This window comes from Lathamus discolor, chromosome 19 (genome assembly GCF_037157495.1).
Source record: "Lathamus discolor isolate bLatDis1 chromosome 19, bLatDis1.hap1, whole genome shotgun sequence".
NCBI lineage: Eukaryota > Metazoa > Chordata > Aves > Psittaciformes > Psittacidae > Lathamus > Lathamus discolor.
The window spans coordinates 1,926,837-1,940,315 of NC_088902.1; the positions used below are offsets into that span (position 1 = coordinate 1,926,837).

The 13,479-nt window shown below is 51.8% G+C and overlaps 2 protein-coding genes across 10 annotated transcripts in view; one reads left to right on the forward strand and one right to left on the reverse strand.

The window, feature by feature from the left end:
- Positions 1-13,479, reverse strand: part of LAMB3 (laminin subunit beta 3) — a 65,426-nt gene that overhangs the window by 23,319 nt on the left and 28,628 nt on the right. For 2 of the 9 annotated variants that reach the window (XM_065698557.1, XM_065698551.1), the window contains exons 1-5: positions 3,765-3,918; positions 3,231-3,621; positions 1,348-1,505; positions 553-617; positions 93-247 (exon numbers count right to left, since the gene is read on the reverse strand). The exons of 1 other annotated variant lie outside the window; for it this stretch is intronic. In XM_065698557.1, the coding sequence (XP_065554629.1) occupies positions 93-247; positions 553-601 (204 nt within the window). In that variant the 5' untranslated portion in view covers positions 602-617; positions 1,348-1,505; positions 3,231-3,621; positions 3,765-3,918. Of the gene's footprint in view, positions 1-92; positions 248-552; positions 618-1,347; positions 1,528-2,522; positions 2,741-3,230; positions 3,622-3,764; positions 3,922-13,479 lie in introns of those variants that run through there. 6 more of the 9 variants (XR_010616684.1, XM_065698559.1, XM_065698552.1 and 3 more) reach the window with 6 other exon arrangements.
- G0S2 (G0/G1 switch 2) lies at positions 9,356-10,359 on the forward strand. The gene is made up of 2 exons (XM_065698236.1): positions 9,356-9,473; positions 9,735-10,359. The coding sequence occupies exon 2, from the start codon at positions 9,771-9,773 to the stop codon at positions 10,068-10,070; it is 300 nt and encodes a 99-aa protein (XP_065554308.1). The 5' UTR covers positions 9,356-9,473; positions 9,735-9,770; the 3' UTR covers positions 10,071-10,359.

Here is a 13,479-nt window from a genome sequence, read left to right on the forward strand (position 1 = left end):
ATCCCTATAGAAGAGTAGGAAGGACAGGATGGGTAAAGCCACTGGCATCCCGATGCGAGGTTGAGGAGCGTGGAGGGAGGAGGTGAACGTACCTCTCCATGGGGTGTGCAGTACGTCTCAGGCTTGGAGAGGCCACATGTGGAGGATGCTCTCAGGAGGTGGGCTCGTCCCAGGAGGAGGTCTCCGGCGGGGGGGTAGCAGGCACCATGGGAGCAGGCTCCCTGTGCTCCCAGCACCCGGAGGGCTGCTGCAGCAGCAGGAGAACAGGACACAGGGTTGAGCCAAGGTGGCACAGACACCAACCAGCACGTCGGGATGCTGGGATGCTCAGTTCCCTGCCCATCACATTGAACAGTCCTGGCTGGTGTCCCCTGTTTCCCTATATAGCCAGCCCCATAGGCAGAAGGCAGCCTTTTGCCAGCACTATTAGCAAATACCAGTCTCCCAGCTGCTGCCACAATACTCCTACTAACATAAAGCTTACATTAGCAGCGTTTCTATTTAGTCAGCTTTCCCCATATCCTTCTAGAAGCACCACCTGGTAAGCCTTACCCAGGAGGACAAATAATGTCCATGGCCAAAGCTGGCAGCGAGATTCCATTCCACCAAGGACACACCTAGGGAAGAATGTGCAGCATGAGCGAAAATGAGCAGAAAATGCAAATCTCAGTCCAGGTCCTTCCCATTCCTTCTCAGTTTACAGGGAAATAATATTAATTGATCCACAAGACAATAACATGGGCGAAAAACGAACAACAAAGAGGAAAATCAGACCCTCAGATTGTATTTTTTGATGCACAAAGAATCCCAGCTTATCATCTGACTCGGGAAGCGTGCACAAGATTCTCCTAAAGTCTATAAGAGATCTTCCTCTTCCCCGAACACTATCTTTGTATCTTTATGTTATTGCTGAGGTGAACCACAGGTACCAGCTCTCAGCAGAGCTGTAATTGCTGACTGCCCGGCTCCCCAGGGACATCGAAAAGCCACAACCCCAGCACCACGATCCGCATGGGCGGGGAGCCGGCACTGATGCCAGGTCTCAATGTATGGCTAGAAACGGTGCCCTAAGCAGCACGCACACACCAGCATACACCCCCCTCCCATATAACCCCTCTTCCCAGGCACACCACACTTTCTGTTCCCTGATCCCACTTTGCCCTGCGCTTCCAGAATCTATTCACTTCCAGAGAATGGATTCCAGATCAAAACCTGCCAGCGCACGCCACGGCCCAAAGGCTCGTTCTACCGAAAGAAGAAACCCATAAAAACCATTGCAAAGTGTCTCCTGCAGGAGAGCCCGGAGGAGGAACAGCTCCAGCGCACCCCGGGAGCCAGAAACCTCACCTGCCCTCCTCCCTGCGTGAGCAGGAGCACCAGCGCCGGTCCCCACGGCGTCCCTGGCTCAGGGCTCTCTCCCCTTCTTGCAACCCCAGCAGCCCTCTGAGCGCTGGCTCCTCTCCTGGCTTTTAATCAGCAGTTGCCTCACCTGGGAGAGAAGGTGCCTGTGGGTGCAGTGATGATAAAGGGAGTGATTCAGGGATCCTCAGACACACACACCCAGTTACTGTATAACTCCTGACAGCTCCCAGACGGGGCGCGCGGCCACAGGCATAAATCACTTCGCATGAGGGTGACGGCAGCAGGTAACCAGCAAGTGAAAGCCCCTCTGTAGCCAACCCGCCTGGGGCTCCTGTGATCTCCCACCACTGGGACATCACCAAGGCAGCTTGAAACCAGCTCCCTCCAGAGCTGCTGCACAGCTTGGCACCGAGCGGTGCACCCAAACGTGCACCCACCCTCTCAGACAGGTTTCCATGTCGTGCTTAGCATCACGATGGCAACAGCAGGGCTGCCATCAGCACCTCAATTTGAGCATTTAAAGCCTCATTTGGGATGTCCACCTGAGTTACAATCTCACTGTCTATTCACACATCAGACTTCAGCCTGAAGGCGACCTCGAGCACAGACCCAGTCTCCTGTCTGCAGCGCTGGAACTTCTCAAGACACAAAATGACTTAAGATGAGCTTGGGAGTTACCTACAGAACACAATCCTGTGACCTCACCTGCTGTGAAAAGAGTCAAAAAGTCACATTTATCAAGAAACACAGCTCTTGTTTGGGCACCTCGCTGACAAGGAGCCCATATCCCCTGCTTTCGACCTAATTCAGAGCTCTCTTGCACTTGACACATTTCAGGGGTCACTGTTGCTTTAGGTGAGTATTAATAGAAACAGTATCATCAGTTTACTTGCTTTTACAGTGCCATCAAAGTAAAATTTTAACAAGACAGTTCAAACTGATGACTGCTCCCTCAGTGCAGCTCTGCAGCTCACACATGGAGTACTCCCCCCTCTCCCAGCACTCCCAGGCACCGCTCATGTGCTGTGTTTCAACTAGAACACAGTTTTTTGTCCTCAGAACAAGCTTGTTCCATTCACTTTACTGAAATGACCCCACAAATCACATCAGGTGACTCCGGATCTTTGCTCCTGCTGCTTTGCTGGTGTGTGTTAACCTACCTGCCCGTCCTCACGCTGAGCGATGCACGCTGAGGATGAGGAGCTCCGGGAAAGGGTATACACAGAGCTGGGGAAAAACCAGCCCCTCAGGCTACAGTACCTGAAACATGGGCTTGGCTTCCACCGAGGTGTGCCCCAGCGCTGGGTGCGCCTGCCCTCACCCGTTACTGCTCAGCAATGCGGTAACACCACATTCCTTCTGCAGCCAGGATGTCTCCTCCCCGTCTTAGCTGGCAGCAGGAATAGAAGCAGGATGAAACACTGCGATGTTTTACAGAGAAATGGTGACATAAGATGGGCTGTGGGGGGCCCACACCATTCCTGCAGGCTGGTGGTGAGCAGACCCAAGCACATTGAACCCGTCAACAGCCTGAAGTGTGAGAAATCACATCAAACTCCCTCAATTCCTCCTTTTATGGAGGGCCTGCGCTACAGGAGGCAAAGTGATGCTGGACATGGCACTCTTGCAAGCCTTGGCTAAATGGCCACTGCATGTTCTGCCTGGTTTAAAACCAGGCCCTAAACCACTGGTAGTCAAACCAGGAGGCTGAGTCTCCTCTTGGAAAGACCATAAATGCCACCTATTGATGCACAACCAGCTCCTGTCAGAGCCAGCAATGCTGAGCATCAATGCTCTGAAATGGTGATGCTCCACCCTGAATTACTGTAAAGCAGCTCTGTCACACAAACAGGACTGGAAAATCCTACCTCAAACATAAGCTGCTTCAATGAATTATCCAAAATAACTCAATTCATCCTTTCCTCCTCCAGCCTGGCCCCTGGGACTTGCCAAAGCAGGTAAAACATCACTCGGGATTTCAGGCTCTGCAAGTTCAAACAAGACCAAAAGCAAGGAACAGTCACATTTACAGAGTATCTACTGCAAATCAATACAGCATGAAGGCAAAAAAGCAGCTGTGATCAGCTGGGTGCTCAGGGACAGGGGATCCCAGGCACAGTTCTGTGTCCCAACAGGACAGGGGAGGTCAAATGCTGCTCCGGGCTGTACTCTGCCTGTTTCACCCTGTACAGCGTGGTCCTGGGTTCCAGAGACTGAGGCTGTGTTACAGATGGAGGCTCATCAAGGCAGCAGGGCTGGCTAAGTACAGAGGAGACAGAATGGTCAAAAAGCACTACAAAAACTGCTGGAGCAATTCTCTGTGATCAGGGTCAGGGACACAAAAGATGCTCTCAGGACTATGAGTGCCTTTTCAGTTTAGCCTGAAGCTAAACTACACCAACCTGTGCTGAGCTGGGGCAGAGCCCTGGGTAAGACATTCCCTGGAAAACAAATCAAACCAGCTCCTGCAGGAAATGGTGCGCTGAGTCATGGGACATACAACGTGTTAGGGGACAGGACTCTGCTGGAAACACCTTCTCCAGGATGGGATGCACGACCTGCTCCTGCTCCACACTACACCAGCACATCACACCCGGTCATGTTCATGCGGGCAGCATCATTTGAGCTCATGCTCTGTGGTACATGCAAAGTCTCTGCTCAGCGGCTTCTCTGTCCCAGAGGTGCTCTTCAGAGGCAGAAAAGCTCCACATCGTGCGATCCTGGACCCAGAGCAATGGGCTGCCATCAGAAGAGTTCAAGCTGGTTAAAAGCTCATTTCCCCCTATAAACAAGGGAGGGCACGGAACATCCCTGCCAGCCTGGGCACGTGTGTCACTCACTGTCACAAGCTCACACTCTGCAACACTAATACCTGCCAAGCCTCTGCGTTTATAACCAGGCTCCTTCTCTAGGAAGGCTGCTGGAGCCCTGCTGCCACATGAGGCCAGGCTCCCCGCACACTCTTCCTGGGCTCTGAGGTCTCTGATGGAGCGGGATGCATGTGGTGGTGCAGGAAGCACCAAGAGTTCATCAGCTCCCAGTGGGAACTGGGGCATGAACTGGGAAACAATCCCGCTCCAGTGAGAGCAGCCAGAGTTGAACAGGATGTGACTCCTGCGTGAGTGGCTTTGTTTTACTTCCTCTGATCTGACATTTGCTTTCTGTTTGGATTAAAGGCTCAGGAGCACTTTACCCCTTTCCAAGGACACCTTCCTCATGCAGCAGCTTGCCATGTAGCTGTTGAGGTGTGACACCAGTTAATCAGCACTGACCAGGCTGCAGTGATCCTGTTCAAGCAGCTTTTAACTTCTCTCCCCAGAGCTCAGAGGAACACAAAGCAAAGTGGGAATCAGGGGCAGAGCACGGAGTGCAAGAACACTTAATCTCTTGAAACACAAAACCTCCATTAAGGAAAAAGGATGCTAAATGAGTACAACTGTATAGCTGGGATGAAACCCCAATGCTGTCCATCCTTAGGCCAGGGATAGCCTATGTGCACCTTGTCATGGAAATATAAGGGGCAAAAACCTGGAAGGCAGTACAAGACCTGGAGCTGGAAGCACTTAAGCTGCATGGGAAGAATTAAGGGGTAAGAAATGCTGTCCCATGTTGTAACTTTTATTCCTCATTTCAGGAATGAAACCATGTTTCCTTCCACCCAATCTTTTCGTTTCCCATTTTAAGTAAAACCTGACCAGCAAAGCCACCTCCCCACTCCAGCCCACGACTTAAAATACTGGGTTTGCTAATTGCCACGTTTTCTCCTTAAAGCATTTCAGGAATTCCAAATGAAATTCCAGCTCTCATCCTGAAAACCCTGCACACAGAGGCCTCAGAGGTGACTGGTCCTCCCCAGCACAGGACCTGCATTATTTGTCCTCCTGGGTACTTAGGAGCTTCCTTTAGGCCAAGTATCCATCCTCCTTAACACCACAAGTGCATTGGAAGTCACACTGCTTCCTGCTCCTGGATGCAGCTTGCTCCTCCCCATAGCTGCTAGAATTAAAACACAGGGCTTGCAGAGCATGTGGCTTGATCCTGCCGGGGCAAAGTACAAGTGGTTTGCCCCATTTTGGCTCCAGTCCCCAGGCTGGAGCAGGGAGCACAGCCCCTCGTCCCAGACCACATCACAGATCTCATGCTTGTCACAAAGTCCAGCAGGCCCTGACCCTTGTCCACACACGGGTGTGGAAGATGAGGCAGCACATCTTTACACCTGAGCAGCGCTCCCACCGAGGTGATGCTGTGCCACATTTTGGGAGCTGTCACCAAGAGGCAGAGGTCAGCTCAGTCTTTTGGCTCAAGTTCCTCTCCACAACCCTGCAAAACCCAAAGCCACGGCCTGGGTTAATGGAACAGGATCTCCAGTGGCCATTGAGGCCAAGCTGCCACTTTGCATGCGGCAGCCCCCAGCAAGGGCAGGATGGGCCCCCAGACTCACAACTCTGCACAAAAGCGTTACAGATCCATGAGGTCTCCACGCAGCTTCTCTTCTCCAGCCTGAACAGCCCCAGTGTTCTCAGCCTGTCTTTGTATGGGAGGTGCTCCAGCCCCTGATCACTCTCGTGGCCTCCTCTGGACTTGCTCCAACAGCTCCATGCTCATATGCTGGGACACCAGAACTGCACACAGTGCTCCAAGTGGGGGCCTACTCAAGTGTCATCCTCACACCATTCCTGCCTCCCATCAGCTCTCTCCTGGAGCTTCCATCATGCACCCGCAGCGTGCCCAGCGCCTGCACAGGACAGGCATCTGCCATCACAGAGCTGTGCCCCTGCCAAGGGACACAGCTGAAACCAGAGCCGAGCCCTCACCAGCCCTTCTGCAGCGCTGGAAACGCCCCCTGCAAAGGGCAGAGCTCCCGGTGCGCCCATTCAAGGTTATCCCTGTGGAAGATGATCCACCCCAGCAGCAGAGTTAAATGTGGGTTCCTATGGGCAGAGCTGCAGCGTGGCTTCACCTGCAGCCTCCAAAGGAACATGTGAAGCCAGAGCCAGGATGCGGAGCATCATCTCCCTGAGCCGCTCCAAGCGGGGACACATCCCGGCCTTCCCCAGGCCCGTGATATTTAGGTTAAGCCTGAGGTGCTTACGCTGCTTGGCAAATTCAGGCAGAGCCCTTCTTCCAGATGACGTTCAACTTCATCAGCTCGCCCAGCTACAAAGCCGGGTTTAATCAAAGTTGCAATTAAACCTGACAACCTCCTTGTGCAGACTCTCCTAAATAAGATTAGGAACAGCTAAAATTAGTCTAATTTAGTGTTAATCATTAATCCTTTTATCCACTCTTAATCCAATTTAAATGTCCACACAAGGAACTTGCACAGACTTTGTTACTCGAATTTGAAACAAAATTAAATGTTATTTAATTAAATCACCACAATCTGAGTGCTGCTGTAAGAGGCGTTTGCCATAGATGATTATCAGCCGCTTGGCTAACCCTCAGCATCATCTCTGTGCTCATCGCATGGCTCTACCTCTTTGTACTTGGGGTTTGCATGGGCATCTCCATTGGTATTTAATAAGTAGAATGTACCTTTCCCAGCCTTCAGGGCAGAAAAAAGACCTTCAAATGTAAGGTTTAGAAGGGTTATAAAAGGCAAGACAAACCCCCAAAAAAACAACCCAGAAAAACCACCATCAACAACCTTTTTTTAGGCAAAATGTCACGATTCCAACACTTCCCACTGACCTTTGTTTCTGGGGCTGTGCTCTGTTCTCTGCTGTTTGTGCAGGGCCCCAACAGCTCAGCACCACTCATCGCTGCGAGGAGACAGCCCATCTTACCACAAATTGCTGGTAGCCTGGCCATCCAGCCAGCCCTGCCTGCAGGGATGGTGACCCAGAACTTCCCCTGTCTAATTGCTGTCTGCCCCAGCTAGTTTTTCTGCAATGGTCGCTTCTCAGAGCCTTGCAGAAGAGAAAACACAGTCTGAATGCAGGAATCAGCTGCAACCTCTGCTGCCAAGTTGGCAGAGAAGATAAGGACCTTTTATTTAAAGCAGAAAAAACCCAAACCCAGACACTGAGGAGGGACAGACGAGTCTTTAGCAACTTTTACAGCCACTCTTGCAATCAGTTTCCTAAGCACATTCAAAAGCCAGAGTTTTCAGCAGCAGCCTTCCTCTGCCTGCTCTGCAATGATCTCCTGCCCGGCACATGTGCTGCAGGGGGGGAAGAGGGACGGACGTGCAGGATGTGAGGAGTGAGGGGTGACTCATCCCAGAATCACATAATTGCAGAGAACTTTGTGGGTTGGAAGGGGCCTTAAAGATCATCTAGTTCAACCCTTCTGAGTGGCTTAGGGCAGAACTTGGGCAGGATCAACCCCGCAGGCAGTTCTTCAGAAACGGAAGGTGTGCAGATCCTCCAGCACAAGAAAAAAGTGATGCAGAGTTCCTCAGAACCCTCTTCTGCCCTTTTCCCTTCAGCTCCAGCTTGCTTCAGGCTGCACCACATCAGGGGTTACAAACACCCCTGGATGCCCCCCCAGGAGATCCAGTCTGAGGAGCCACCAGCAGCCTCCTTTACAGTGGGAAGCCTCCTACTGATCTTCACCCCTTTCCACATAGAGCCAGGTTGGATGGGGCTTGGAGCAAGCTGCTCTACTGGAAGGTGTCCCTGCCTGTGGCAGGGGGTTGGGACTGGGTGAGCTTCAAGGTCCCTTCAAACGCAAACCATTCCGTGATTCTGTCATATACCCACCACCCTTTAAAGTGCTGATACTGCATCAGCTCAACACTATATACTATATACTACCCTGGCAGAGCAATTCCCATCATCTCAACCACACAGATCAGATGAGAAATGCCATCATCTGCCCTGCAAACACAGAAGCTGTAAATCTCAGCAACTTCTTCGTGGCTTTAGCAACTTCCATATGCATTCTAGTTCTTCCAGCCGGAGCGGTGTATGTGCACGGATGGAGCAGATGATGCAACCTGCAGCATGCCAGTGACGCAATGAGCTCCAGCAGCACGCCAGGGAAGAAATGTGATAGTGTAGCCTTTGGTTTTTCCCCAGAATGGAAATATTCCATCCTTTAGATGAATCACAAGGAGTGACACAGCGGGGGGTTACAGAGTTTCCCCATCAAATGCAGGAAAAGTGAAAAGTAGGGTTTTAACAGGTTGCCTGTAACTTTTGCTAGCTTAGGAATTGGATGCCCCATCCCTGGCAGGCCAGGTTGGACACAGGGGCTTGGAGCAACCTGGTCTAGTGGAAGGTGTCCCTGCCCGTGGCAGGGGCTGGAACTGGGTGAGCTTTAAGGTCCCTTCCAACCCAAACCGGGTTGGGATTCTACGAATTCCCAGCTACTCTCTTATTTCCAAGACATCAAGGTGCTGTCACACATTGTGCCTACCCATTTCGAACAGTTCCCCTTGCTATGAACCCATAGTAACCTTGAACAAACATCTTTGCACCTTGTCCTGAGCAATGCCTTTGTTCATGCCTTCTCTAGGGTAATCACTCGGGTACTTCACTGGGCAATACCTCTGTTATGCTTCACTAGGGCACGTTTTTACCCACTTCCTTGCTGCGCTGGCGCAGACTGTGCACAAACCCAAACCTGACACCAGACCACGAGCAAATCCAAGCCCTAGACCCAGGCACTCGCATATTTTACACGCTGGGGTCGCAAACTCTCACCCCCGAGTACCAGCCCTGCAAAGCTCCTCCAATACATTAAGCGCTTCTTACAGGAGCAGCGTGGAAAAGCATCCATAAGATCCCTGGCTCTGGAATCAGACACTTGGGGGGGGGGGGGGGGAGGGGCGCCAGGGAGGTTTGTAAAACGGAAAATTTAAAGTTAAAAAAGAGAGGTTTTTTTTTAGCCTGGCGGGATTAAGGGCAGGAGCTGCCAAGTCGATGGTGGAGGGGGGGGGGAAGCGGCTCGTGCTGGCCGCGTGCTCCGGGCACCCCGCCTCCCACCCCCTCCGGAGCCCCGCCTTGGTCCCGCCCGCCCCGGCGGCGATATAAGGCAGCGGCGGGGAGGGCCGGGCAGCAGCTGCCGAGCGGAGCTAAACCGAGCCGAGCCGAGCGGAGCCGAGCCCAGCCGAAGCCAGCCCCGCCAGCCCGCAGCCTTCCCCGCCCCGCAGCTGCCGCCGCTGGGTAAGGAGATGCGCTGGGATGAGATGTGGGGTACCAGGGGATGCTGTGCGAAGAACTGAGGGGGTCTGGCTGGATGGGAAGGGTCTGCCCAGCCGGGGGGGGGCCATGGGTGGGTGTGTTTTCCTGGAGTGAGCCTCTAGGAAAAATCCCAAATCCGAATTTAAAACAGAGCTGGGGAAAGCTTGCATTGCTTGGAGAGCTGTGAGCACTACAGGGGAAAAGCAGCTGGATTTAACTGGTGTCCCTCTCCTTCTTTTGTAGACCTGACATCTTCCAGATCCACTGCAATAAAGAAAAATGGAAACCATGCATGAGCTGATTCCCTTTGCCAAAGAAATGCTCAGCCAGAAGCCCAACAGGAAGATGGTCAAGCTGTACATGCTGGGCAGTGTGCTGGCTTTCTTTGGGGTGGTCATTGGTCTGGTGGAGACGGTGTGCAGTCCTTTCACCTCCGAAGGGAGGCTAGAGGAGGAGAAGAGACCTGACCCGAGGCGAGAGCAAACGCTTCCCCACAAACAGGAGGATGTGATCTTGGGAAAGAGCAAGAAGCAGGGAGTGATGCAGAGGGCCCTGGTGACCAGGCAGCACGCCTCCTAAGAGCCCTGCACCGGAGGGGTGCCCGCTGAGCAACCAAGCACAAGAGACTCTGCTGTCCCGTTGTACCTGGTGGTGGTTCCAGCAAGAAGAGAGAAGTGTTGCCTGAAGGAGGAGACCGCAAGTGCAAGACTTGGAAGAAGTGAACGGTTATATTTGCTGCTGTGCAGCAGTGGGGAAACAATACCTTTTGTTGGTATAAACATGTGCAAGATGCACAGCATGGTTTCTTATTTTTATTACAGATGCATTTTACAACATTTTGCAAGATCAATAAATATTTTATATGGTACCGATGCTCTCGAGCTGTGTTTATTCTCAAAGCCATCTCTGATGTGCAAATTGGTGTCACTGGCACCTCTGGCTCTTCTGCTGAGGTAGCTGAGGGTGCCCAGGGACCAGCTGAGGGTGGTGACTGCACCCTCACAATAAATCCCACTCCTGAGTCTGTGCTGGGGCTGATGGGGTGGCATTTCTGTACCTCCAGCAGCTGCTCCGCTTACAAAATAGCCCAACTCGGGTGACAGGAGAAGGTGGCGTTTGCCTTAGGAGATAGACATGCCCCAAACTGGAGGCGGGGTTGTACTTCATGGGGTTATGTGGGTTTAATGGCACACATTTGTCTCTGCCATGGCCCAGAACTGTTTGAACCCACCCCTGTCCATCCCCCAGCAATCCACTAACGGGCTACAGCCGCCGCACAGCTTAAAACCTGAAAACTCATCTATCATTCGTTCCCAGGATCCCTCACAAACGCCCCACAGCCACCTCACTGTGCAGAGTAATATTAGCTTCCACTGTTAGAGAGGTGTCCCAGATGGAAAAACTGAAGTATGGAGACACGATGGCAGAGCCAGGCTGGAGGCTGTGGAAACAGAGATCCAAGCTTGAGGGCACTGCCAGCCTCATGAAAGCACTTGCACCTATTTAAAACCCCTTCCTGGGTTTCAAAGGAATCTGTAGCATTGGGGACCATGGAATGTTAGCCCAGAGAGGCAGAGCTGAAAGAGTCTGACCATGCTACAGAAGGAAGGGAAATAGCCCTGCCAGTCATGGCTGTGGCAGAAAATCCCTCTTTATGTACTCAGTGGCCAGTGGGACAGAAGACTGCAGGAGGAATCCCATCGAGTCTGCACAAAAACTCTGTTCAAGCTTTCAGTCAAGTGTAAAGCACCTTTTCTTCATGTGAAAAAGAACAGGGTCCACTTAAAAATGGCCTTTGAGAAGTACTTTTCAGTCCATAAGCAAGCCTTAGGTCTCTGGCAAGGGTAAACAGTCCAATGCCTCATTGATACCAATGGAAATTTCATGGTAAGACATGGAAGAACTCAGGCCTGAAGAAAGCCATAAACTGAGGAGCATCCACCATCCTCCCCCCACAGTTCCACACGTTATATGTTTGCAGCACAGCCCCAGGGACAGGGAAGGCTGACCTGCAATTCCCAGCAGCACACTCAAACTAAATGGTTCACAAATGGATTAAACAGAGATGAGAATCACATCTTTGCCTAAGGTAGCTGCAAACTCTGTTCATCACACATCGGTTCCCAAGATTAACACTTCTGTACCAGTTCCAGGTGTCTCATCCTGCCCTATGGGATAGGGAAATTTAAACAATGAGGAGATGGAGCAGAAATGTGGCTGCCCCATCCCTGGCAGTGCTCAAGGCCAGGTTGGACACAGGGGCTTGGAGCAAGCTGCTCCAGTGGAAGGGGTCCCTGCCTGTGGCAGGGGCTGGAGCTGGATGAACTTTCAGGTCCCTTCTAATGCAAACCAGGTTGTGATTCTATGAAGATTCCCAGCACACACATGGCCTCCTCTCATCATGCCGGTGCCCTGCTGCCCACACCCCCTCTTCACAGCGATCCAGTCGCAGGGTTTAGGAGCTTAAAGCAAAGAGGTTTGTGAAGCAATCAAAATAGCTCCTCCTAAGACAGCTAATGGGATTAGACAGCTAAATCACGGCACTGCACCGGCAGTTCTGGAGCCACCTTGGTGAAGTCGTGTCCTGCAGAAGCCAATCTCCTGCCTCCTGACGTACTACAAGTTCAGAGGTTGTTACTGCACACATATTACCCTGAAAGTGGAGCCCAAGGGGTCAAGCCGATGTGTTACCAGTTCCACAGAGGACTGTGTTAATGTAAGACAGGTCTGGCTCCCTGCAGAGTGGTGATTTAGACACATATTCATGGCTGATTTTACCACAATGACCATCTTTCAGCCACAACGATAAATTCGGTGTGCATGGAGGCTTAGTAATCCATTCAACACCACTTTAGCTGTGACGAACAACAGACCCGCCAGATGGGTTAGATTAGAAGACTTCAGCAAACTTCCCTGCCTTTAAACCACGGCACAGCTTTCCAAACCAGCCTGTTTCCCAGCTCCACCTCCCAATCCTCCCTCACAGCTCTATTCCCCCACCAAATCCTGGCCAGTACAACTGGCACAAATGCAGCCAGCAAACAGCATCCACACACAACAGAGCACGGCAAAGTCATTCCAAAAGTCCCTGTGTGAACTACAAAGACAAATTTTAAGGACTGGGATATACCAGGCAGCAACCAGATGAACAGTCAGCACTAGTAGGGACCCATCAGGCAAGCTACACAAAGCATAAGGAGCATTTAAGGCTAAGTTAAACCAAAGTCCTGAAGGATCAGCTCTTGAGGAGAGCCCCATGTTGCCCAAAGTGTGAGCTTCACTGCTGAGCTTGCATGAGGTTGATTTCTGTTTCTTCTCTTTAAGACCTGTCTGAATCTAGTTTATCCTGTAAATGTGACTTTTCCTGTTGCATTAAATCCTCAGGGAAACTGCAGCTGGTGTGAAACCTGCTGAGTACTTGTACCCATCCCACAGCACCTCTTCAGAGATCCTATTTCAGCCAGGAACTGCTGCCCAGGCTTTCATCACCTGAAGCTGAAGGCCACCCAAGACCCTGCAAGCCCTCCCTCACAGGCCAATTGCTCCAAAGGCATGAGCCAAATATCTTTAGAGAGCTCTCACTTGCTATTTGCAGTCTGCACCTGGGTATTTCAAGAGCTGCCAGGCTAAATTTAGGGGCCCAGATAAGTATATCAGTCTCTGCCACCCAACACCAAGGGGACTGGGAACATGGACAGCGGCCAAGACCCAAAGCAGCCACAGTACCAATAATCTAATATCAAGGCAACAATTCCTGATTTGGTCACACTGGGTGGGAAAACCTCAGTGATTTAGTGCTTAGAAATGACTTAACATGGCAGTACTTTACCTATACCGGCAGTAAGAAGCAGTGTCGTGTCAACCCAAACCCAGTCACAGAGGCATCAACCCTGGTACTTGAGAGTGCATCTTCCAGGAGCGGCACAGCCGTGACAGCAACGGTGCTTGCAGGATGTCAGCACCGCCTGCGGGACACGGCGGCACGTGG

Excerpts from the sequence above, each read along its gene's own strand:
- G0S2 (XM_065698236.1), top strand. The coding sequence starts at position 9,771 with ATGGAAACCATGCATGAGCTGATTCCCTTTGCCAAAGAAATGCTCAGC.